Source organism: Fukomys damarensis, unplaced genomic scaffold (assembly GCF_012274545.1).
Source record: "Fukomys damarensis isolate Sample0158 unplaced genomic scaffold, DMR_v1.0_HiC HiC_scaffold_1, whole genome shotgun sequence".
NCBI classification, from domain to species: domain Eukaryota; kingdom Metazoa; phylum Chordata; class Mammalia; order Rodentia; family Bathyergidae; genus Fukomys; species Fukomys damarensis.
Genome location: NW_022900913.1, coordinates 61,479,558 through 61,504,489, shown reverse-complemented (window position 1 = coordinate 61,504,489; position 24,932 = coordinate 61,479,558). Strand labels below are relative to the sequence as shown.

The 24,932-nt window shown below is 41.8% G+C and overlaps 2 protein-coding genes across 3 annotated transcripts in view; one reads left to right on the top strand and one right to left on the bottom strand.

Moving 5' to 3' along the window:
- The window catches only part of Homer1 (homer scaffold protein 1), a 128,062-nt gene extending 111,665 nt beyond the window's left edge, over positions 1-16,397 (top strand). The window contains exons 9-11 of one of the 2 annotated variants that reach the window (XM_010604109.2): positions 3,456-3,546; positions 11,131-11,252; positions 12,294-12,372. In XM_010604109.2, coding sequence (XP_010602411.1) covers positions 3,456-3,546; positions 11,131-11,252 — 213 coding nt within the window. In that variant the 3' untranslated portion in view covers positions 12,294-12,372. Of the gene's footprint in view, positions 1-3,455; positions 3,547-11,130; positions 11,253-12,293 lie in introns of both variants that reach the window. The other variant, XM_010604107.3, reaches the window with a different exon arrangement.
- Positions 16,398-17,025: 628 nt separating this feature from the next.
- Positions 17,026-24,932, bottom strand: part of Jmy (junction mediating and regulatory protein, p53 cofactor) — a gene marked incomplete at its 5' end in the record, with an annotated part of 92,296 nt that continues 84,389 nt past the window's right edge. Inside the window, 3 exons of the mRNA XM_033761565.1 lie at positions 17,026-18,708; positions 23,165-23,475; positions 24,742-24,932. The exon at positions 24,742-24,932 is cut by the window's right edge and continues 36 nt beyond it. Coding sequence (XP_033617456.1) covers positions 23,168-23,475; positions 24,742-24,932 — 499 coding nt within the window. The remainder of the gene's footprint in view (positions 18,709-23,164; positions 23,476-24,741) is intronic.

Here is a 24,932-nt window from a genome sequence, read left to right as displayed (position 1 = left end):
TCAATCCTTAGTACTTAAAGGGAAGGGGAAGAAAAATGGAGAAAGCACCTTAAAAATGAGTTAAAATTTCACAAAACTCTTAATTGAACCTTAAATCTTTATAATAGTTTTTCTTTATAGGAAACATAGATGTCATACAAATACAACTACTAAAAAATTGAGTATTTTTGCATTTTCTGTTTATATATTGTTTAGTAAAATAACAGTTTTTTATCCAAGAAAATTACAGTCAGCATTGCACTGCCTAATGATTTCTGCCTAGGGGACATGTTAAGGGTCTGAGGGTGCAGTTCACTGCAGGGTGCGTGCTTCATGTGCCCAGTGCTTTGGGTTCAATTCCCAGCACCAAAGAAACCCCACATTTTTACTAAAAATGTAAGCCAGGGAGAAAAATGCATTTGGACTGTAACAGAAGGCCACAAACCCCCACCCTGTAGGGCTCTTCTGCACTTTGGATCAGTGGATGAGATTCAAGTGAGGCCTAGGGGCTTGTGCCTGGTGCCCCCTGCTTGGGAGGCTGAGGCAGGAGCATTATTTGAGCCCAGGAGTTGGAGACCAGCCTGGGTGACATAAGGAGACCTCATCTCTTTTAAAGAAAAAAAGATGGGGAGGGAACTTTTTGTGGCAGCAGATTCAGCAAATTAACACAATGATCAGTTTTTTTAAGGTGTGTCAGGATAGCTAGAGAAACACAAAGAGCTCCCCCACAAATCCATTTTGCTGCTGCTTTTTACTAAATGAGTTGGGATTGTCCTAATAATTTTCAGTGACTTTTGGAGGAACTAGTCACTTATAAGGGTTTATAAAACAATAAAAGATACCCAGATGACCAGTACTCAACCTTCTGACCCTAGATTCTGACCTTTTGTCAGGTATTTTCATGTCAGATATACTCAGGGTAGAAATACTATTCTGCTTTATCCCGTAACACCCTACCAAGGTAATAGCTACCAAGTAGATGCAAAATTAAGGTCATTTTGATAGCACAAAAAAAGTCTCATGAAAGTTTTTTTCTATCAGTATTTTTGTGATCATCTGTAAATTTTAACTGTCCTAAAACTGACTTGTAGGCATGCCCTGGTGACTTCTGCCTCACTTCTGGAGGAAAGCAGGGCTGGAAAGCAGGCTCTTCCTGCCACTCCCCTGTGATGCAGAGCAGCAGGGAGGATTCGGGGAGGGTCGGCTTCGTGATGGGCACTGTGCAAGTGCTTAATGTGTTTGTACATTTAGTGGCCCTCCTGGTTGTGTTCCTGTGGGAGGCCTTGGGGGCTAGAAAGGAGAGGTCTCAGAAGATGGCCCCTGCGTGCTCCTGTCATTGTCGGCCTGGGCATCCAGTGTACCATCCAGGTGGTAGGTGGGGGTCTCATGTTTTGATATCGTGGCCCCCTCCATCTTGCCTGTTTGATCTCAGAAATTTCTGCGAAGCAGTTCTTAAGTAAATATTTCATGTTCACTCTTGAATATTTTTAGCATTCTTTGATGTTTACAGTGCTTGTTGTCATTAAGTTATACATTTCTTGCTTTATTGAAGCAACTGTATTGTTCTGGGCACAGGGCTATAATGACCCCCACAGTGTTTTCATGTATCAAATTATCAGCCTTATGATAAAATATACCTGAAATTTGCCATTTTAACTATTTTTAAGATCAGACAATATTTGCCTTTTATACTGGCTTTTCATTTAACATGTTTTCAAGTCCGCTCATGGCATGTCCGGAGAATGTTAGTTCCTTTGGAGGCTGGAGGTGTAGCTGAGTGGTAGAATACTTCCTAGTATGTACAAGTCCCTGGGTTTGGCTGCCAGTGTGTGCATGTGTGTGTGTGCGCACACACAAAACCACCCTTTTGAGACTAAATAAAATTCTATTGTGTGGATGGAATATGTATTTTGTTCTTCTGTTGATGGACAGACATCCACCAGCTGGCTTTTACGAATAATGCTGTGAGGTCTTGTGTATAAACACCTGTTTGAGTCCCTGCATTGTTTATGTTCAGTAAGTACCTAGGAGTGGGATGGCTGGACCATATGATAGTTCTACTGTCAGGCCTGGCCTAAGTGAAGAGACCCAACAAAACAGGCTGCTTTCAGCAAACAACAGCAACTTCTCAGTAAATAGGACAAATGGACACAAAATGAAGTACACAATTTTCTGTGGTGCCAAAAAATCTCGCAGTTTTCTACACAACTGTGCTGTTCTTGGACTCCATCATAAACATTTCACCCCAGATTTCTTAGCCCCTTCAATAACTATATAAGCCTAATTCCTTTCCCAGTTACCTGCTAATCTCTCCTGGTGTTAGCCCATCCACCCACGAATGAAATCTCTCCCAGCTAGCTGCTCCTATTTCTTTCTCCTAATGTCAGCTCATCCACACACAGATGTAATAAACTCGGCTTTTCACAGCTATCTGCTAGGATCTCCCTGATTTTAGTCTCCATTCACTGGAATAAACTTTTCTTTCAAAAGCCCCAAATAAGTGGTTTCACATGTGCCGTATATAATACTGTGGTTAGTTTGAGACAAGGTCTCACTAATTTGCCCTGGGCAGGACTCAAATTTGTGATCCTTTTGCCTCAGCCTCACTTAGAGGTAGAATCACAGGCTTGTCCTTGCTTAACTTTGAGGCCACCAAAAAATTGGGTTTTAATGTGAATTTAGATTTGTAGAGTGAGGTACCAGCTATGGGCTAGTATTTTGTTACTAATAAAGACCCACTTGTCTCTGAGCTCTGCATGGCATTCACTCTTCTGTCACTCAATCACTAAGCACTTGCTATGGCCCAGGCCCCATTAGTAGTGACAGCGACCCTGGAGAAAAGGATCAGTCTTCAGTGCAGGATGTCACCTCCCATGTGATTCGAGCGCACACTGCCCCAGGCAGCCCAAGGCCAGGAGGGCTTTCCCAGAGGCCACAGCGGGCCATGGGCCATGTCTGGGCTCAGGAGAAGGAGGAGCTGGAGACCCAGTGACAGATGAGAGAGTGTCAGAGGCTGCTGTGTACAGGTGAGAGTGGATAGCTGGTGCACAGGAGCACAGGACGGGGTAAACGATGGGTGAAGAGGAGGCAAAGGGAAGGGTGGGGACTTCATAAGTCGGGAGGGGAGGGGCTTTGTACAAGACATTATGGAGCAATATTGAGGGATTCTTGTTGTTACAAAGAAACGAAGTGGTAGAAAACATTTCCCAACACCCGGCAGCATGCAAATCTCTAATCCTCACTGAGAGACTGGTGGCTGGGGCAACAGGAAAGACAGTGCTGGATTCAGGCAGAATTTGGAGACAGTATCCTATACTCAGCAGGCTGTCTCAATTACATGATAAATGGAATATAAACTGGATGTCTGGAATTAGGAAGCACTTAGTAGTGAATTCCAAAGGGGAGAGGCTTGGATTTGGCAGAGGTGATACATGTAGCCACAAAAATTGCTAACCAGCACCATTTTCTTTCCATAGCTTCTCCTCAGAGTCAAGTCTTCGATGCTGAAATGTGCTAAGTGCGTCTTTAAATGTATTATTTTGATGCTGAATTCATCACTAGAGCCAGGTAATATGTTACCATTGCTATAGAGTTTCAAGTTTATTATCTCACATGATCCTTACCCTTACTGATGCGTAAACAGGTAACTGCATATAAATCATCTTGGGTAGAAATTACATCAAACAATGATAAGAAAAAAGACTTTGTATGTGGGTTAGATTGCTGCGTGGTATTTAACGTTTGGTCTAAATCACAGTTGGAGTGAGATCCTCCAGCAGATGAGACGCCCAGCCTAGGCAGCAGACAGCTGCTCAGCACTCTGTGGAGGGGGCTGCCTGTCCCCGTCGGGCTCCACACATCCGTGAAATTTATAAGTTACTTGTGATTGTCAAATAAACGATAGCTTTTAAACCACTGTGGCTAACCTCATCCTATTTAGTGTTCAGTCTTGGTCTCCTTTAGTCTATGTTCTGTGCATTGAAATTTCCGCACTTGGAACAAGAGCATAAAGCACAGAGCAGCAGATTCTGCAGTGTGCGGGTGGTTGCATCGCCTTCCTCACAGCAGTGCTCACTGCCCTCTGCGCCTCTGCGTGACCACTGGAGGCAGATGTACAGCCAGAGTTCTGGTTGGCCTGTTGGGAAGTGGACCCCTGCCTTTCTTGAGCCAGTGGATGGGTCTAAGGAGCAGCCACGGGGCCTTGGGGCTGGAAGCACTTGCAGCCCTTTGAATAGGGAATGGGATCCATCTCACAGTGGTGTTATGAATTTTTCTCTTCCTACTTCTCTTTTTTTTTTTTTTAAGGAAAAAAGTTTAATGTACTTTTTTCTCGTACATGTTTTTACTAATACAGGTAAAGGAAGCATTTTATATATTTGTAGGCATGTATCTAAACACTTAGTTGGGGGCATAATTTAAATTATACGGTATGTTTTGTTCTGCAGTTTTCTTTTCATACTTAAGCTGTTTGAAAGTTCTATCCGAGTTGGCAGTGCAGGTCTGTCTCTTATTCCTTTTAATTCCAGAATGTACCACTTTGTGGCTATATTATAATTTAAATATTTCCATGGTTTTTTCTTTCCTTTTTTACTTACTCGCTTCTCCCCAACCTGAGGTTACTTGTTAAGTGCTAGGAATATTCAAGATATTAGTAACCATTTTCTAAAATGTCTCAATGCTTCTCTGTCCCCTTAATCATTGGGGAGAACAAACTCTGGATGAATAAATGTTCTTGAAAACAAATACTGAAAAGTTTCATCTAGCCTTGCGGAAACTTTCTTAACAAGCAACATCTGGCACCATGCTTTTGACATAGTCTTGTTCGGTAAACATGTTGTCTGACTGAACATGCTTCCTGTTGTAGAACAGAGGACATAATGTAGAAATTTTGTTTGGTTGGTTGGATTTTTTGAGACAGGGTCTTGCTGTGTAGCCCAGGCTGGCCTCAGATTCACAGTGATCCTTCCTGCCTCAGCCTCCCAAATGTTGGGATTACAGGTATGCGCCACCACACCTGACTTCCATGTATAAATTGTGACCTGTGCTTAGTGACTTGGTCCAACAGCTGTTATACAGTGTCACCATCTGACCAGCTGAGCATGCTGGACACCATGAGGAGGATGTTGGACAGTTCACACCCCACACTGCTGCACTTTATAGTCTTCAAAGTAAGGAAGAAGCAAGACAAAGCAGAAAGAAAAACTAGAGAAATGGCTTAAAACTGGTACATCCGGACAGTGCCTCCTTGTTTGGAGCCTCTGGTTGCCTGATGGTTGGCATCTCCTCCGATGAGCACCCCTCTCCTGCACTCCTGCAGTCCCACAACACAGCTGGGTGCACACAGGAAGATTGTGTGGGCCGGGAGGTGAGCAGCGAGGCAGTGTCCACTGTGAGAGTTCAATTGCAGGATCCTGGCCACACATCCAAACTCTTGTACATCTGCGACCCAGTCTGGGGAAGAGAGCAGATGAAGGGGTGGATTCTCTGCTGGGGGCTGTGTTGTGCTCAGAGTCCTGCTGTACCTGGGACAGGCCAGAGCCACCAAGACTGAGAGTAACAGCTAGACTGACTGGGTCACTGACTACAAAACCAAGAATGACTTAAAGGCAATGTGAGACCAGATTTGGGAAGACACTTTTTTTAAAAAGTATAGCAATTCAGATAAAAGAAACCTGGAAATTATGAAGAACAGCTGAACTAGCCAGGGTGGTGTTGCATGCCTGTGCTCCCAGCCCTTGGGAGGCTGAGGCAGGAGAATCACTGTGTTTGAGGCCAGCCTAGGCTGCATAGAGAGACCCTGTCTCAAAAACAAACCAGAGAGAGAAAGTGGGGGTAGGGAGAGGGAGAGAGAACAGCTGAAATAAATATGAGCAATGTTCAAGAGGTCTGTGATGGGCAAACAGTTTGAATTTTTAGAATCTACTTTCCTACTATGTGCTGTTCCTTTCTCTCTCCCCCTTCCCCAAATTAGGCAGCATCACAAATGTTGCTGTCCCTTGGCCATTAGGATTGGGTTGTGGTAATGACAAGGGCAACTCTACTTCTTAGTTTCCTACCTCAACAGAGATGTTTGAAGTGACAGCCCACTTATGAGCAAGATGTGGAAAGGGACAGCAGGAGCCATCACCTGGGGGGATGAGGAGCGAGTCCTCAGGGCCAGGCAGGAAGACCTGGGGACAGCATGGCTTAGGGTGCAGTCTGACCTAGAGGTCCCTGCAGCCAGGGCAAACCCCTCATATGACACAGGGAGCACCAGGGAGTCCCTGCCCAGCCAAGCCACAGGTGGAAGGAGGTGGCCAGTTGCGTGTCTGAATGGGTCACCTGGGTAAAGCCAGGACCAGACTGGACATCTCAGTGTGTGCTGAAGAGGAAGGGCCCAGTCCAGGCAGAGCCAGACGCCTCCCAGCAACCCACACATGGACACGGAAGGTGGAGGGGACCCCAGGAGGTCTGCCAGAGGAGCTCTGCCCTGGATGAGTTTGTCTCAAGTTGACAAAAGCCATGCTTCCTCTACCTGGCAGAATAATGTATTTTAGAATAAAATGTAGAAGAACAAGATTACATTCTTTGCATCCTGAGTTGGGGCCTGAGAAAGTGTCCCTGCCCCGTAGGATGTGGTGGCTGGTGGGGTTTCCAGGCTGCTGGGCTGGCTGAGTGGGGTCTGAAGGCTTCTCCAGGAGTCCAGATCTGAAGCCTAGGCCAAGGACAAACTGGAGAAATAAATTCGTGAGTCACTGGTGGAAAGCAGAAGGAATCCATAAGACAGTGACAAGAAGTGAGTAGGAGCCCCAGCAACTGCCCAGTGGGCATGGTGGGTAGCGAAGAAGGAGAGATATGAGTCTGTGGAGAAGCAGCAGTGTGACCCTAAGAAGATTGGGAAAGAGGCCTTGCATGATCAAATTAATTATCATTTTATACTACATGAATATCATTCGGCTATCAGAAGTTCAGGGTTCAAACTGCAATTCTTTGTGAAATCTTTTCTTAATTCAGAAATCATGAACCCCATATCCAAACCTGAGCCACTCTCTGATTGTGTGGTGATGCCAGGACTCTGCCTGTCGGGGCCTGGGTGGAGGTGACAGGTGCAGCCTCGCCATCTCATGGTCACACACGTGGGTCCTGCGTGTTTCATTGTCACGCCCTTGGGATCCTTGTCACTGTATTACCCTTTCTCTTTTGAGATAAGGTCTGTAGCTCAGGTTACCTTCCAGGCTCAGGCCAGGTTAGGGGTCTTCCTCAGCCTGTGCTGCTCCCATCCAGGCAGTGGGGATGTCATCCTTCCCTCCTCACCCTGGCTGCTCGGAAGCCCAAGACCAGGCTTGGGGCTCTGTTACCATAGTGCTCCTCATTGGTTTTAATTACAGTTTTTTCTTTCTCTTGGACTTGGTTTACTTTTTTCCTGCTCCTATTTCTTTCTTTTTTTTTTTTTTTTTGTACTGGGGATTGAACTCAGGACCTTGTGCTTGCGAGGCAGGTGGCAGAACCACTGAGCTAAATCCCCAACATGCTCCTTTCTGATCAACAACTCTTATATATGGTTCTGATGGTACCTATCTTTTATTATAAGCTATTCCAAATTCTTTAAAATTTAGCCCAATGCAAATAGCTAATTAAAAACAATAGGATATCATAACTTTATTTTTTAAAAAGCTATTTCTAAATACATCTGTTGGCCTATAACTTCTGTCTTCACTTTTTTTTTTTGAGACAGGGTCTCACCATGTAGTGAGACTGATCTGAAACTCACTGTGTAGCCCAGACTGGTCTCGAACTCACAGTGATCCTCCTGCCTCAGCCTCCCAAGTGCTGGGATTACAGGTGTGCGCCACCATGCCTGGCTCTGCCTTCACTTATTAATTACAGTTTATTTTGTGGAATAATTCGATAAAGTTTTTCCCAGAGTTTGTCTGAATATCAACATCAATAGCAGAAATTCCCCCATTCAATTGCATGATGTTTAAGGCATTTAAAGAAGCAAGATAAACCCAAGTGCAGTGATGTCGTCCCTCTTCTATGGCCTCTTAACTGCTTCATTGAGATTATTCTGGTTGGAAGTGTAGCCACTCACAAGTCATTAGTCTACATCCAGTGTCAGAGCTGATCACAAGCTTCTTGCTTTATTCAGAAACCATAAGCAAGAGCTCATCACTGTGGATGACCACCCTCTGCCCTGTTGTCTGGTGTGCAGTTTTGATGCTCTCGGGCAGCGTGCACAGAGGCCAGAGTCTGCTTTTGCATCACTAACCAGAGACGAGGCTTCCCCCTGGTTAAGGCTGAGCTAGTGAGAGACACTGTTGAGACCAATTTCTCCCAGAGACCCCAGGGTGCCACCTCCTCAAAGAACAAAGGGCACACAACATGCCACCCTCCTCTGCCTCAGCTGCCCAGGACCTGGTCAGCAGCTGGTGGGCCAGGCCCTCACAGTGCTCACCGTCCCCTACCAGACAGCAGAGCCACAAGTTTTAATTTCATTCCCATTCTTTTCACTTGGTTGAGTTATTCCAAGAATTAGCCAAACCATTCTTTTCATATCACACATTCTCCTAATGGTTTGTTGTTTTGTTTTTTGTACTAGGGATCAAACTCAGACAGAACCTTGCACTTGTGAGGCAGACATGGTACCATTGAGCTAAATCCCTGGCCCTGTTGGGTTTTATTTTTGCTGTGCTGGGGGGTGAAACCCACGACCTGGCACATGCAAGGCAAGTGCTCTACCACTGAGCCATGTTCCCAACCTCGCACTCCTGTTTTTCCTCAGAGGAATGAAAGTGAACGTTATTGAGGTCATGTTTTTTTTTCCTCAAAATATTTATTTTCCAACTCACCTGACTGTAATGCTTAAAATACTGGAAACCCCTGAAATGTTACTAGAAACCTTTGCAGTAGGTTGCAGTCTCATACTAGTAATCATTTGGAGTAAAAGCAAGCTTTTGCAAAGGCAGAACTACGTGTGAGGATGTGCAGTCGTGTGGTTTCTATGGAAATTAATGTAGCAAGGCTCATAAAAGACAAGACAAAATATTCTCAAATTAGGAATAGACAAAGTATATGGTTGTAATTAGAATATTGTCCTTCTAGTAAGAAGGTTTTAGTTGTGGGAATGGAATTTCAGTCCAAGTTACTCAGACCTCAGCTTGTAGGTTTTGTTTGGATTCACTTCCATAAACAAGCCGATTGTGGGGTTAACTCTTTACAGCCTGAACTGCTTGCAGACTGCTTTGGGTGTAATCAATATTGCCATCTCCAGCTTCAGATGTCATGCATTAAAAAGAGGTTACCTATCATTTCTAATGATGACCTTACAGATAGTCCTCCAAGAGCTCTGCGTAGCATTCACAAAAGAATGTGGATAGAAGTAGTTTTAACTAGAATTTCCATTCTAATTAGATTTCTTTTTTTGTAGTTTTTTTGAGATAGGGTCACACTATGTAGCCTAGGCTGGCCTTGCACTCATGGCAATCTGCCTGCCTCAGCCTCCCCAGTTCTGAAATTACAGATACGTGCCACTATGCCTGGGCTAGATCTGATTAATTAGAATTTTTGAGGCTTGTGTTTTGGAATAAGAAAAGATGTGGTCAACTACAGGTTTTTCATTTTTTATTGCAAATTAAAACACAAAGGGAACAGATTATTTCCACAGAAGCCACTTGAATGAATTTGGAGCTCAGTCCTAGCAGTTCCACATTCCATAATGTGTGAGTGGCCCCAGAGCAGACACTGGGCTTGCTCCTTTTCTGGCCCAGCCTGAAGTGAACAGTGCTGGCCTTGGGGAGAAGGGAGGTCTCTCCACAGGTCAGTAACATTCTGGGGCATTTGGGCTCCTGGCAGAGCAAAGGCTACAAACTACTTTTTTCCTAGCAGGTTGTAGGTGAAGACGTTTCATCGATATAAATGACCAGGGTCACTACCACTTGTGACAGCATTTATGGCCAGAGCATTGTACCATGAGCACAAAGCATTCCCTGGCACAGGTCCTTCCATACACACACATGTATTTATCCTGCAGGTTCCTCCTTGTGTGGCCTGCCACCATTCCTGACACAGCCTGTTGAGTGTTTTGGGCAGGTGCCTTCCCCTCCCGACTCTAGTTTCCTTCTCTGGAAATGAGGGAAATAAATGATCTATAACCTGTTACAACCTCTTTTCCATCCCTACAATTTCAAAGATTAGGAGGAGAGAGAGTTAACACAATGGCTCCATAGAGATACTGAGGTTTCTCTCTTTGAGGGTAAAGATGTGCCCAGCAGTCTCAAACAGGTGAGCCGTCTTTAAATAGGTCGGCCAGGTGAACTAGCCATTCTACTTGGAGCTACTCACTCAAGAAAAATAAAAATATATGTCCACATGAAGACTTGCATGTGAATCTTAATTCACCCCACTAAGGGATGAATAAATACACAAAAAACAATGGTTTACTGTTTAGCAATAAAAAAGGACATCACACTTTGAATCTCCTTGTACTGAGTGAAAGCAGCCCCAAAGGTTCACACAGAAGGGTCCTCTTTGTGTCGGAGGCTTTGTGTGTCACTGATGAGTTTCCTCCCTGGTGTGTAGGACTGTCCCATCTTATCAAGTTGTATCCTCAAGGTCTACCACAGGGTCTCCTGCATACTAGCCAAGCCCTCTACCACTGAATGACAACCCCAACCCTCTAAATTACCTACTTTTTTTCTTTTTTGGTACCAGGGATCAAACTTGGGACCTTCTGCTTGCGAGACAGGCACCACTGAACTAAATCCCCAGCCCTCTAAGTACTTACTTTGTGAGTCTATAGGAAAAGAACTAGCTTTATGGTTTGGCATGAAGCCCCTAGAACAGAGCACTTCCTCGGAGACTCATTGAGGTCCTGGACTGGAGGCCTCTCATGTGAATCCCCAAGAGCCCTCTGAGCCTGGAGAGGAGCTGGTGATGGCAGTAGGAGCACTGGTATTTTCAGTGTGCCCAGCCCAAGACCTGGGTTATCTGTTACTCTGCCTGAAGTGGGGTGGCCTCACATAGATTCCATTCAGTTTTGTTTTTCAGAAACTAGAAGGCCATACAGCACATTCTTGTCTCACTGACCACTGGAATGGCCTGTTTTATGTGGTGTGTCTCAGAGTCACAGGATAGGAGTCCCAGAGGGAATGTGAGACGTTTCTGTCCACTTAGGTCTCGGAGAAGGAGATTCAGACAGAAACAAAGTGAGTGTCTGTGCTCACACAGCCAGAGCCGGGCCAAGACCTCTCCTCCTGGAGCCTCCATGCTTCAGTCCAGGTCCCAGGACATACTGAGTAAGTACCCGAGGTCTGTACCAGCCTAAGCCTGGACCCTAAATCCATTCTTTCTAAACCCAACCTTGGGGTTGGATTCTCCCTGAGAGGCATTAGCTCTGACCTGTGGTGAGGCAGGGGCTGGGCCCCATTGCATCAGCCAGAAGCTTTAGGATTACCATAGTGCTCAGCAGCAATTCTGAAAGCGTATGTGTGGTGGAAATGACCACGTTCAAGTTCCATTCTCATTTGCATTTGTGAAATTAGAATAAAAGTATTTGTTTAAGATGGACCATTCTTGGTGACTAGGAAGTTTTTTTTGGTCAGTACTGTGCCTTTTACTCTTCATAGTTTCTCCTTGGTGGCCGTTGAAATACCAGGTATTTTGTACAGAGAACATTCTTGAAATGAAGCTGGCTTGCAAATACATCTCCAGAGCAGTGAGTCAGTCACTGCTAGGAAGCATATTAGAGCTTTCTGGAAGGTCCTGGGTTCAATCCCCAGTTCCACACAGAGGCAGAAATAAGATTAATTTTCATAGGCTTACCTGTCTCAGGCAGAAACCCACATTACTGCTGTTTGTTTCATTGGGTAGAATTAATCACATGGTCCATCTAGAAGCTTCTGAGTTGTTCTTTTTGTTTTGTTTTTTGAGACAGGGTCTCACTATGTAGTTGAGACTGACCTGGAACTCACTCTGTAGTAGCCCAAGCTGGTCTCGAACTCACAGCAATCCTCCTGCCTCAGGCTCCCGGAGTGCTGGGATTACAGGTGTGCACCACCACACCCGGCTGTCTTAGTTTTATTCTGATATGGCCAGTGTCTGCTGAGATCCAGTCAGTTTCGTGTGTGAATGTCATGGTCTCCCTCAATTTAGATAATCATAAATTGACTACTGAAAGTATTGTAAATTAAAACTTTGGGTTGTAACCCATTCTGCAAGATGAGCAAACATTTCTAATAAATTTTAACTTGATGAGTGATGTCTTGTAATACAAGTAGTATGTGACACTTCATGTCACATGGCCACAACTGAACCAATGGTTTTTCTTCTCACTGTAGGATTGTGGATGATCATGTGCCAACAGCAAGAGGTTATGGAGATCTCATCTGCAGAAGAGGTGAAGAAAAAGGCAGAGAAATCCATTTCAAGTGAGATTAGGAAGATGTGTAAAACATGGGAAATAGTGAAAAGTTTTGTATGAAAGCACCACCTGAATAAGGCTACAGCAGTGTGTTGTCTGTTGTCTGTTTAACAACAATGCAGTGTCACGTTTCTCCAAAATCCTCAGAGACAAAAGCAAGTGTCATTGGATAGCTCGTTAAAGTTTCATGAAAAGATTCCACTGAGCCAGTAGACAGCCGTGATTTCCTTTAGTGATTGAGAAATCCCATGAGCCAGTGGGGTTTTGACACAAGGTGCAGAAACCAGAGGTTACTGGGTTGCACAGTCTACCCATCTTGAAAATTCTTTGTGATTGTGGAAGCTTCTTAAAAATGAGTGCTGGGGAAAGCTGGAATAAGTAGTTACATTATTTGATAGTTAAACATAAAGTCATCTTATACAGTGACCCTCCTTTTCTATCTCCCTCACACCAGCTACAAAGGTTTTCAATTTAAATGCAGGGTAGTTTCTTTCTCTGTATTTTGTATTTTCTGTATTATCATTTTACAGTATTGCAGTCATTTTTATATGACTATGTCTAGATTGTGGAACAAATCAGGAAATTTGCCTTGATAGACAAGTGTTTTGTATGACAAGCATGTTTCCAGAATGAATTGTGCTCACAAACCAAAATTTTACTGTATTTAAAAATCTCCCGATTTTGGAAATTGGCATTTTCAAGCTTTGTGGATATTTACACAAACAACAATGAATGAGGATGTTAATAACACAAATAAAGCTTCCATTAAAATACTTAGTAAAAAACAGTGCTAAGGAAGAGGCAAAATACAGGGGTGACAATCCCTGGGTCCTGTCCCACACTGTTACAAAAGAGCAAGAGCTGCTGTGAGCCTGCTACTTAGAATATCTACCAATAATGCTATTTTAAACAAGCACAACCAGGTTAATTCAAATAAATATCCTTTATTAAAGAACAAAAGGAATATTGTTAAGCACCAAAACCGTATGTTATTACATTGCATGTATAATAAGAGAAAAGTGATTGCAATACTTGGTGTACAAGTACTTAACTCTGAAGTCATGAGTCTAAAAAACAAATACAAAGCGGTAATAACAATGAAGAAAATTTGCACTAATGAGCAAAAGGCAACAGTCAAAACAATTATTGTAGATGTCCTAGTATTGCTATAAATGCTTGCTTAGTGTTTTCTTTGTACTTTTAATACTTCAGAATGTTAATTGAGCCTATTTCTTGTAAAATCTGCAGAAAATGCCTTTACAATCCACTATGCACACTGTCCATTTAATGTCATGGTGAGAAAGCCATCGATAAAGCCAAGCACAATGTGCTAGTGTTTCTACCTTTATAATATTGCACAAAGCTAAAAATGGTGAATCAGTTTGCCAGCATAATTTCCGTGTACCCAGAATGGCTAGAAACATGTCAGTTTTGTTAGCTGTAAGGGACTTTATTCATGCAAAATGACCTGTGGCCTTTGACTTTTCTTGAACTATATCTGGGCTCCATGTTTGGCAAGACACACAGCACAGTGAGAAATCCCACAAGCCAGTGGGGTTTTGACAAAGCCACAGAAACCAGAGGTCACTGGGTTGCACTGTCTACCCATCTCGAATATGCCACCTTGTGATTGTGGAGGCTTCTTAAAAGTAATGAGTGCTGGGGAAAGCTGGAACAACTAGGTACATTCTTTGATAGTTAACCATACAACATGCAAGTTTTAAAAAAAAATGCCCCAGTTAAAACTGAACTCTAACCCAACACCATATGTTTTTACAACTAAACATCGCTTTTCATTTTTCCGGTGCACCCAAGCACCCCAACTGAGTCAGTTTGTTGTAAATTAATCTTCAAAAACTCCCAAAAACAAACCTCCCCTAACTCTCAAAACATGACTTCTTTGAGATTCAGTGTGATTTAATGTCCATAAATTCTTTAATAGGTCAATCTTAGAGGTATTTTCCATACATGCACCTTTACAGTGGCATAGTAATTGTTTGCAGAAGTAGGGAAACAGGTATACATTTGGAATTACATCCTACAAATGCAAATGTCACTGGGAAAAACAGAAAATTTTAGAATAAATGCATCCTTGAAATAATTAAATGGGCAAACATTTAATGTGTACACACACACAGTCCTCTTCCCCACCTTTAAAAAACTCTGCTTACAAACATGATAGTTTAGGCAACAATATAAACTCATTTTTCAGGAAAATCTTTTTAAGTTACACTTTTTATAGAATAAAAAATACCACTTGCTTCATTTTACAAAGCAATTAGGCAGTTCCTCTTAACGTGCTCTGAAGGGATCAAAGCGCCTCCCTTGCTGCTCAGCAGCCTGCGTAGTACGCACAGTGCTCACGCTAAGGTGCTTCTGCCTCTTGCCCCCATCTGAAGTGAGTCTGCTTTTTCAGTCTAACACTAAGCATAGCTCTTTTTCTGTGCTAAGCAGTAAATGGGAAATAAAATGTTTACAATTCACTTTATATTTATATTCAGTGCAACTAAAGGTCTCTGCTTTCATTATCAAATGGTTGCATTTTAACAAGGTGTCTGCAGTATTCTGAAATGTTTTACAGTTGTTTGGTTTTTTATTTCTTTTTCTTTTCTTTTTTAAACAAATAATCTGATAAAGTGTAAGAAATTTCAACTCCCTGACAGGTCCAGTAAAGGACCCAATAGTACTACTTTACAGGTTGGTATCTGGTGTTAAGTGCATAATACTTAGATAATAAAGCCGAAAACCTATGTGTTTATTAAAAAAAAAAAAGACTTTCTTTAGGCTAAAAGCATTGATTTAAATTAATACAAACACATTCAGTAAATGTAATTTGAAACTGGTCGCAGGGAATGTATAAAATTAAGTGTATTAATTGTATACTGATCCCATTTCATATAGAAAGGATGCTGCCTGTTTGTGTTCCTGATTCAAGAGTTGTAATTCTTGTGTCTACAATGGCTGAAGTATGCTTTACCATTTAACACATTTTTATGATACAGTGTGGCTGCGCTATGTGGTACCAAATCCTAGGTCAACTTCATAGAAACAAGGATCTACCCAACCCAAACAGAGAGGAAATGTCAGTACTCTTGTAATGGGGAAGGCTCTGCATTTCTTCCATGGAAATACCACACTTTGCTCATAACTGCACCTACTGGGACCCATAAAATTGCATTTTACAGAATGTTTCAGTTCCACAGTGAAGAACCAAAGAATTGTTTTTATGCTGCGCAGAAACTCATTAAGCCTGTAACTATACTTCAAACAATTGTCCATCCTTGAAAATCCTCACTGGCTAAGCAATTCCTCGCTCTACTGTATGACAGACAACCTGGGCTGTACACCAAGTGGGGCCTTTTTCTACCCATGCTGTTGCTTATACAGACAAACATTCAGTTGCAGTGGTGGAGGACTATTTTAAATTGACATTCAAGTGAGCAATAACATTAACCTCAAAACACCCTCAAGTCATAATGTACTTGTTTTTCCATTTTATATACATTGCAATCAAGACCAGATGGTAAATTAATTTCTAAGTTGACTCAGCAAAAGCAAGCAGCTCTCTGTGGATATATAAATGATACCTTAACATAAACATAATGGTCAAATATTCTGAACCATTAAAAAAAAGTACAGGCAAGTCTGGAAATGGAAACCTGCTAGTCTGTAAGTACCATGAAACCAAAACTATACAAATTTAACATTAAAGCCAAAGATCCTCCCGGGGGTGGGGAGTGGGGCAATTTAAACACTCTCACACAGGTTTTGTGTGGTTCTAAAGCGGCTTTAAAAATCCATATTAAGGTTCAACTAGTAATCTTATCTTGACAGACCAGTGGGCCTTAGGCATTACAAATTTTAATGTAACTTGTGAATAATTCTAAAGCCATGTCCTACCATAATCCATAATTTTGTGGAACTAGGAACTTGGATCCCCCTCCCACACACCAAGTGCTGGGGACTAAGCTCTGGACTTTGCGCTTAGGGGTTAGGACAGTACACCGCAGCCCAAAAAAAACTGGATCACAAGGCAGGGAGGTGGGCATGCTGAAGAAGGTCTCCCTGTAGTATAGCTGACATCTGCACTGCAGTGAGGGAGGAACCCTCTTGCCACTCTCTGAGGGCTGACAGTGTCTTGCACACCTCTGGTGTCTGCTAGCATGGGAGGACTGAACACAGGATCTGCGTGCCTGTTTTATATGAAATCCCAGGATAATAAATAGTAGCAATTTTCTTTAAACACATGAAGGTTCCAGAGTTTTTTGTTAATTCTGTATTTTCTTCTAAAGTTGAAATGAATGAATAAAACTTGGATTATGAACAGGCATCCAAAAATCTGGATACATTAATTTATGCAAAACGGAATGCATAAAATTGATAATTTAACTTTAAAATTCTCCACATATATTACCTTCTAAGAAATGGTTCTTTGGGTTAAAAACCATGCTTTAATGCTTTACTGAAGTTATAAAGGATACCCACTTACCCTCCCATCTTGGGGAAAAGTTTGTGTATTAGATTTGTATTTCTGGCTGGGTGCACACCCATAATCCCAGCACTGGGGAGGCTGAGACAAGAGGATCACAACAAGTTTGAGGCCAACCTGGACTATGTAGTGAGTTCAAGGCCAGCCAGAACTACATAGTGAGATCCAGTCTCAAAAAAACATAACAACAACAAAAGATTTATATTTCTAATCTTCCCAGAAGAAATGTATGAATTATGCTGGGACTAAAATTAATGTATCATGGAATGCTATGCAGGAAGCACCTATGTGACTGACATTTAAGCAGAAAGACTGTCTTATATAACCTGTCAGAATATTTCACCACGACTATTTTAAAGAAAATAACATCCAAAATGACAAGAATGTGAGCATCTGTTCTCCAAGAAACACAACTCACATACAGTAAGGAACTTTGACTTTAGTTTTGCTTTCTGAGGTCAGGCCAGGGTTTTGCCTTCTAAGATAATAATAAAATTATTTTTTTCTGTTTTTTATTTTGGTACCGGAGATCGAACTCAGGTCCTTACACTTATGGGGCAGGCAGCGGAACCACTGAGCAAAATCCCTGGCCCAATAATAAAATTCTCTTGACACTTGAATCCTAACTCCCCCATATAAAGGCCAAGACCCATCTGGTGCAGAATTATACTCTATAAAAATGCCATCAATTACAACATATGTACCTTCAAGCAAGCCCACGGTAATCCTGCTGACAATCCATGATGACTACATTCACACAGATGGATCCTTCAGAATTCCTTACAGCAAACCTAGAGCTATGTGTGTATGTTTACAATTCTGTGACATCAATAAGTTTCTCCAAAGTTCCATTCAAACATTCAGAGAACATGAAATGCAGCCAAAGAAGCATTTCTGTATCTTTGTGGAGCACACTTACTGTAGAGCAAAATAAAAACTTCGAAGTGGTGCATGATTTAAAAAAACAGTTAAGATCTGTGTCCCTATTACTGAATCCTGATTTTTGATTCTCAATAGGAAAGTCATGAGTTACAGTCCTCAAGCAATAGTTCAAATAAAGACTAAAAATAATTTCAAATATTATCAAATCATGAAGTATTGCTTCTCATAAACAAGGACACATAAAATTCAAACTATTATAAATTCGGAATTATGAAAAGCTATTTAAAAGCATGGAAATTTAAACTTCAAACCCTTACAAAGTATAAGATTGTGTGGCCTTCTAAAAATATGCCTTGTTAAACATCGTGGTACACACATTAATAAGCGTATTCCATTGGCTTTTCAGATGGTGAGCATCTTTACGAAAATTCTTTTGGAGAAGAGGAACGTGAAAGTTTTGAGTGCATTTCCATTTGATTTGCATTTACTTTCTGACCTCTAGCATCCCCCAACAACTCTTCTCCACAGTGTGCACTACTTCTATAGCTAACCTAGAAGAAGCTCTGCATTTTCAGCAGGTGTCTTTCAGTGTACTCAAAGGTGATCGCAAAGTGGTCCCCAAACAGCTCACAGCAGACTCAGTAAACTCAGTGCTCATCTGGTTCATCATGACCCCGAGCTTAAATGGTCACCACAAGGATCTGCTAGGTGGGTGGGAAGAGAAGGCCTGTTCTTCACCACAGTCAGGAACACTGCGCATCTGAAAGTCATGCTAGATACTCTGTTGTAATGACTGAAAAGGAACTGCCAGTTGTGCTTCATTTCTGTTTTCTCACCTCTTGAGTCAACACACTTGGGATCTAGTGGAATCCAACTTTGGGTCAAATTGTTTAAACTATTATCCAAAAGAATCAGAACCAATCTTCATCTGTGGAAATTTTTCTTCTCTCAAGTCACTTGTCTGAAACAAAATAATACAGTATACTTTTTTTAAAAAAGATGCCCCTTTTTAAAGACAGTGCATCTGTATGTGCCCCCCTACCCTTGCAGCATCCAGGGCAAACGCTGGGATATTCCTTTAAATGCCCATTTATACTGTATGTTATACAGGAGACCCTTTTTAAAAAAGATGTTTGTATTCTTTAAGCAATAAAAATTTTTTAAAAACTTCAATACATATTTTAAAGCTGTCACATTCATTTTCATTCCTTTTTCCTAACATTGTGTTAAAACTTATTGAGTAATAAAAATATGCATTTCATATCCTGCCAGCAGGGTAAGAACTATTAAATGATATTTTAAAAATTCAATAGAGACTTTTGTTCTGTTTTGTAACTGGGGATCAAACTCAGGACCTTGTGCTTGCAAAGCAAGTGTTTTTTTTAAAAAAAACTAAAGAAAAAACTGGGCTTGCTATGCAGTTTCAGGCTGGCCTCGAACTCACTAACCTAGGATGGCCTTGATCTTGTGGTGTTCCTACTGCCCTAGCCTCCTGAGTGCTGGGATTACAGATGTGTGCTACCCCACCTGGCGTGTTTTTGTTTCAAGGTTATTTTGGGGGCAGGGAAAAAAAAAGTCTTTAAATCAGTACTTTAAGTCAAACCTAGTAGCATGCACCTATAATCCCAGTACTCGGGAGGCTGAGGGAAAAGGTTGCTGCAAGTTCAAGCCTAACCTAGGTGACATAGTGAGTTTGAGGCCAGCCTGAACTACATAGCAAGACTGATTTATCAGAAATTTTTTGTGGGGGAGGATACTAGGGATCCAACTCAGGACTTCATGCTTGCAAGGCAGGCAGCAGCACCACTGAGCTAAATCCCTGGCCCATCAGGATTTTTTTTTATTGTGTTAGGATATGTGAGCTTACCCATGCACTGGAACACACACATAAAAGACCTACCTATCTGACAGAAACTGACATACACTTGAATAGACTATTGAGCACTTCAAATGTGGTGTGAATGAGAGATTACATTTTTAAATTTGAAATTTAACATTTAAAACGACATAAAATATTTTTCCAAGGAATAAAGTCTTGTTTTGGTAGCACATGTCACTTTAACCATGAAATACATCCAAACTGAAAAGTGCTCCTAGTAAATATAAAGTAAGGACTACACTTAGAAGCAGACCTGTGTTTGAAGATTTGACTACTCCCAAAGCTGGGTGGGCTGGAATGTTGCTTGGAGTCAGAGCTACTGCTGACTGTGTGAGGCCCCAGCCTCCACTCACAAGACGGACATGTGACCAAGACAGGAAGAAACACACAACAGCACACAAATATTTATGCTGGTTACATGTTAAAAGGTACTATTTTAGCTTTACTAAGTCAAGTAAAGTATTAATATGTTCCTTTCTTGCTTCTTTAGATTATTACATTCTAAATGGCATATGTGACTCACATTGTATTTCTAATGCACAGCATTATTAGTTTAACAATTTTAAGAAAAGCCCCACAGGAATCAAAGTGGAAAAATTTTAAAGTCTCAATAAATAAATGCATCTCGTCATGTTTAAAAATTCCCCAGCAGAGCACTGTTAACTGTCTGTCTCTGGGAAAGGAGAGCAGGGCCTGCTGTTCCCTGGTCTGCTTTTCTGTAGTGTTGGAAAGCTTCAATCAGGAGTCCCCCAGCCCGGACCCTCACTCTTCACTTCAAAAGATTCCACAATGCCTAAAAGCACATAAAGTTTAAACTCTTCAAGAACTGAAGTACAACTACAGCTAAAAGTTAAGAGCCTCTGACAGTTATTCTCTAATCACAAAGCAGTGATCCACCACTCTCTTGAGTTAGCTGGGTATAACTACAGTATTCTGTGGTTCACTTGGTCTTTAACTGAATTTGCAGGCCCCTGACCTTATACACTATTACAACACATGTCAGCCATTAAGAGCACCCCTCATACACCTTCCAACAAAATTTTAAGCAGCTTATAAAGTGATATAACCCTATATATACTGTGCTTAATATTTGTGACTAACACTAACCATTGTGGCGGTCCAGCCATCACAACACTAACATACCTGAGTTGGGGAGTGAGGATTGAGAAAGGAAAGAACACTGAAGCCTGAGTGGAGACCAAGAGAAGTCTGATTTATTATTTCACAGAAACAGCTCCTTTTATAGGTTCACATCAACAGGAAGCACCAAGCAACTATTTGTATCTTTTATGCAAAGACCGAATTTTCTAACTCTTTGGAAAGAACATCAGATCTATGTCTGTCTCCTTGAGTTTCTTCCAATGCAGCAACAAGTTTAACAAGCAGAGTCCTAGAATGTTACAGATTGTATCAATGCCTTGAGTGTAGAGGTGAAGAAGTTTCCTTTTAAATGTCAAACTCCTAGAGGGCCATGGCCGGGCTCCCACACCTTATAAATATGCTTCTCCCAGGTAAGAGAAGCCATTGCTTTGCCATATCTGTGTGTCTGGAAGGATCTGGTGGGAGAAGACAGACATGGCTGTGCCAGCCTGAGTGGCTGCTGTGCCAGGTGTAGGCCGCAGTGGACCAGCAGTAATGAAAAAACAATACCGTACAGGTATATGTGAAGGCCCAGCCGTGGAATTAATTAATCAGTGCCAAAATAGTAGCTTTAGGTGCAGACTTAAGCAGCAACCTGAAAAGCTACAAGCAGAAGGAGATAACACAATAGATAACAAGAAATGTACAAGGGAAACGATATACATATGGAATAGATACACATACACATACATGTCGGGTCGGGGATTTAGCTCAGTGGTTCCACCACCTGCCTCGCAAGCTCCAGGACCTGAGTTCAATCGCCAGTACCAAAAAAAAAAACAAAAAACAAAACACACAAAAAAACGTGTGCACCCCTCTACAAAGCACAGTGTCATGGAAAACAAAGAGTTTCAAATCATTTTGGGATTCAAAAATGGAAGGTCATGTAAGTGATTATAATTAGGGCTTCTATATGTAACAGAAAGCAGGACAGAAATACTAAACACTGGCTCAATCATGTACCATGTAAAGGTAACACACATCAAGAAGAATGTAATTTTAACTGTGTTAAGAGTGGTGCAAACTGGTATGCCAGTGCATACCTGTAATGCTAGCACTCGGGAAGCCGAGGCAGGAGGACTGCCCTGAACTAAACAGCAAGACTCCGTCTCAAAAAAAAAAAAAAGTGGTGTGCCTGTTGATGGGTTGGGGCAAGTGGAGCAGTACTAGAGGAACCGTTTCCTGATAGACTCATACCCAAAAGAAACATGTGATATAACCACATATTGTTCAGAATGTGATCAATGTTTAGAAACTGACATAGTTTAAGGGCCAGGGATTTAGCTCAGTGGTTCGGCCACCTGCCTTGCAAGCACAACCTGAGTTCAATCCCGAGTTTTGTTTTGTTTTTTTTTTCAAAAAAAAAAGAAAAGACAGTTTATATGTTTTGTTCGTTTTCAAAATCCAGTTGTGTGCCTACATAACAATAGTATCTTCTTAAGACTCTCAAGGCCAGAAATTCTCATTTTTAACAAGTGCCAGGTTAATTCTTAGAATAAATACTGCTAAGAATCACAGTGTGAACCAGTAAGTTAGCTTTACTTCCCTCCAGAACTGCAGTCTTTGCCTTTGTGGTAAATGCTGTGGAGAATGAGAACCTGTCTGCACAAAGTACTGCATTTTAATCGTGATCATTACCAGTCCAACATACTATATCATTTATAGCATTTGGTATCTCTACTGATTTGGTTCTTTTTTTTTTTTGTACCGGGGATTGAACTTGGGACCTTGCAGTTAGTTATGAGGCAGATGGCAGAAACGCCGAGCTAAATCCTCGGCACTCTGATTTGATAACTCATGCCACTTTACATAACTAGCTTATTAAAAGGAATGCCACACACGTAAGCAAAGATAATAGCATCCACAGGGCCTCAAGACCATTTATGCAAGTCTTCTACATTTATGAAAAACAACCTCGAATGTATGTAGACCATGCATAACTGTGATGCACTAGTGGTTTTAGAGGTTTAGAAAGCCACATAATGAGAAAGTGCAGTAAATTTATTAAACTGATTTTTAGAAAACACCTCTGCAGGCAGCTAAGACATCAAACTCAAAATGCATTAAGTGAAGGATTTCAGATAAAAAAGGCCTTTTTTGTTTCAGGCAAGAATAAGACTGTCCCTTTACTTGGAATATAGCTCTACTGTAGAAATTCTTAATGAGCAAAATATAAAGAACATCATTCATATATAAATAGTCCTTAAGAAGTGCTTTTGTGTTATATTAGTTTCAGTAAACTACAGAATTAAGAACCAAAATTTACAAATCTACGATTCATTCTATAGTTAGGCTGTTTAATACCCACTGGGCTTCAGACTCAAGAAGAAATACCAAGATTCCATCACCCAATATAAAAGTTACTGCTGAATGCTACCAAAGAGATTCTGTCACTTACTTGTCAGTTCTCCCAGTCAGTGCAGGGCAAGGCCTCCTCCTCGTCCTCGGACTCAGGGGATGCTTCTTTAATTCTTCTCAGAGCTTCATGGATGCTCCGTGTTAGTGGGTCAGTGTCGGGCAGGAGCGTGAAAGACTCTCTCAGAACTTCCTTCTGTACCTTCTTCAATTTGACCCCTTTCCTTATTTGTGCCAAGATATTATTACTATCATCTTCATCAGGAAAAGGAGGCAGAGTTCGTTGTTCAACCTTTTTCAGGTGAAAACTACCACGCTTCAAGGATGCTAGCACCTCATCCATGGGCGAGCTCACTTTGGAAAATGAAACAGAGCAATTACAATTAGGATCACGCTTAAAGTCAAACTCTGACTACTGGCATTTTGGACAATAACCCTGGATGTGGAAACACCAGCCACAAAACAAACCAGGAACTGTGGAGAGAAGGCTGTCAGAGCAGAAGGGATCCTGTTCTATTCTTGTTTCAAAGCTCCTGGCGAATGAGAGGGCAGGCACTGCTGATCCTCCTGCCTTTTCCCAGAGGAGAACAGCAAGCAGACTGTGAGCTGGGAGGTGGCCTTAACATGATGTGGGAGACTTTCCATGTGCAGAGACAATGACTAGGTTAGACATCTCATCTAGAAAAACTGAACATTCACTCAGTGTGGTGATTGTGCTTTGAAATTTTACTCAGGTTGTAGTAAGAAATTATTTTATAGAATATTCTCTCAAATTAAAATGTAATATGCAAAGTGCTTTATATAAATTTGTCTTGAATAAACAAAGCTTCTTAAAGGTGAGGAGATCCCTGTTATTCTTGGAAATAACAAGTATATCTGACATGCAATAAACTGCACCTATATTCTCCATTCTTTACCTTTTTATACAAAGAACATAATGAAATACTTAATACCAAACACATGACCAAATGTGATCTTGCTAGTGTCTCTCTACCACCCTTAAACCAACCCTACCATGCATGGTAGGTACTAGGGCTTGAACCCAGGGCTTTCCCACTGAGCTGCACCCCCAGCCCTTTTTATATTTTCAATTTTGGAACAGGGTCTCACTATGTTGTTCAAGTTGGGCTCAATCTTGCTGTTATCCTGTCTTGGCCTCCCAGAAAATGGGGTTACAAGTGTGTACTATGCTGCTTGGCTCTTCTGACACTTCCTTGAGTGCCCAGCCCTTGCTGTCCCCACTGCTCCTTGTTCTGGGGGCTGAATGTACCTCACCCACGCCAGGCCAAATAATTCACTGCTAAGCCACACCCCAACCCCATAAGTACTTTATTTACTAGGTTTAAAATCAGATTTTCTCTACAGAACAATTCTACATTGCCAAACTGGTCAAATGTCACTACATCCAAAGACATAAATATGCTAACAACTCATGATGGTACGCACCCTGTATGTCTGTACATATTTGTTGCTGCAAGCTATTAAGAATTCTCTGCTACGACCTTGAAAACCTGTTTGCGATCAATTAATGCCTGAAGCATTATGCGCTGGATGAAATGTAAGACCACTTCATCATGGCTGTGACTAGCAGGTGGCCCCATGAATATCTATGTAACTTACCTCTCCTCCTCTGCAACCCTTCTGCTGTCTTCCTGAGCTTCCTCCGGGCACTGAGCAGCTGACTGCTATCAAAGAGGTGTGCTGAGGGGGCGCTGGCCGACTTCGGGATCCTCTTCTCCCCATCCTTCCTAGGTGGCCCTATCTCTAGCGTCTCTGGGTCAACAGCACTGTCCTTTGCAACCGGCAGAGGT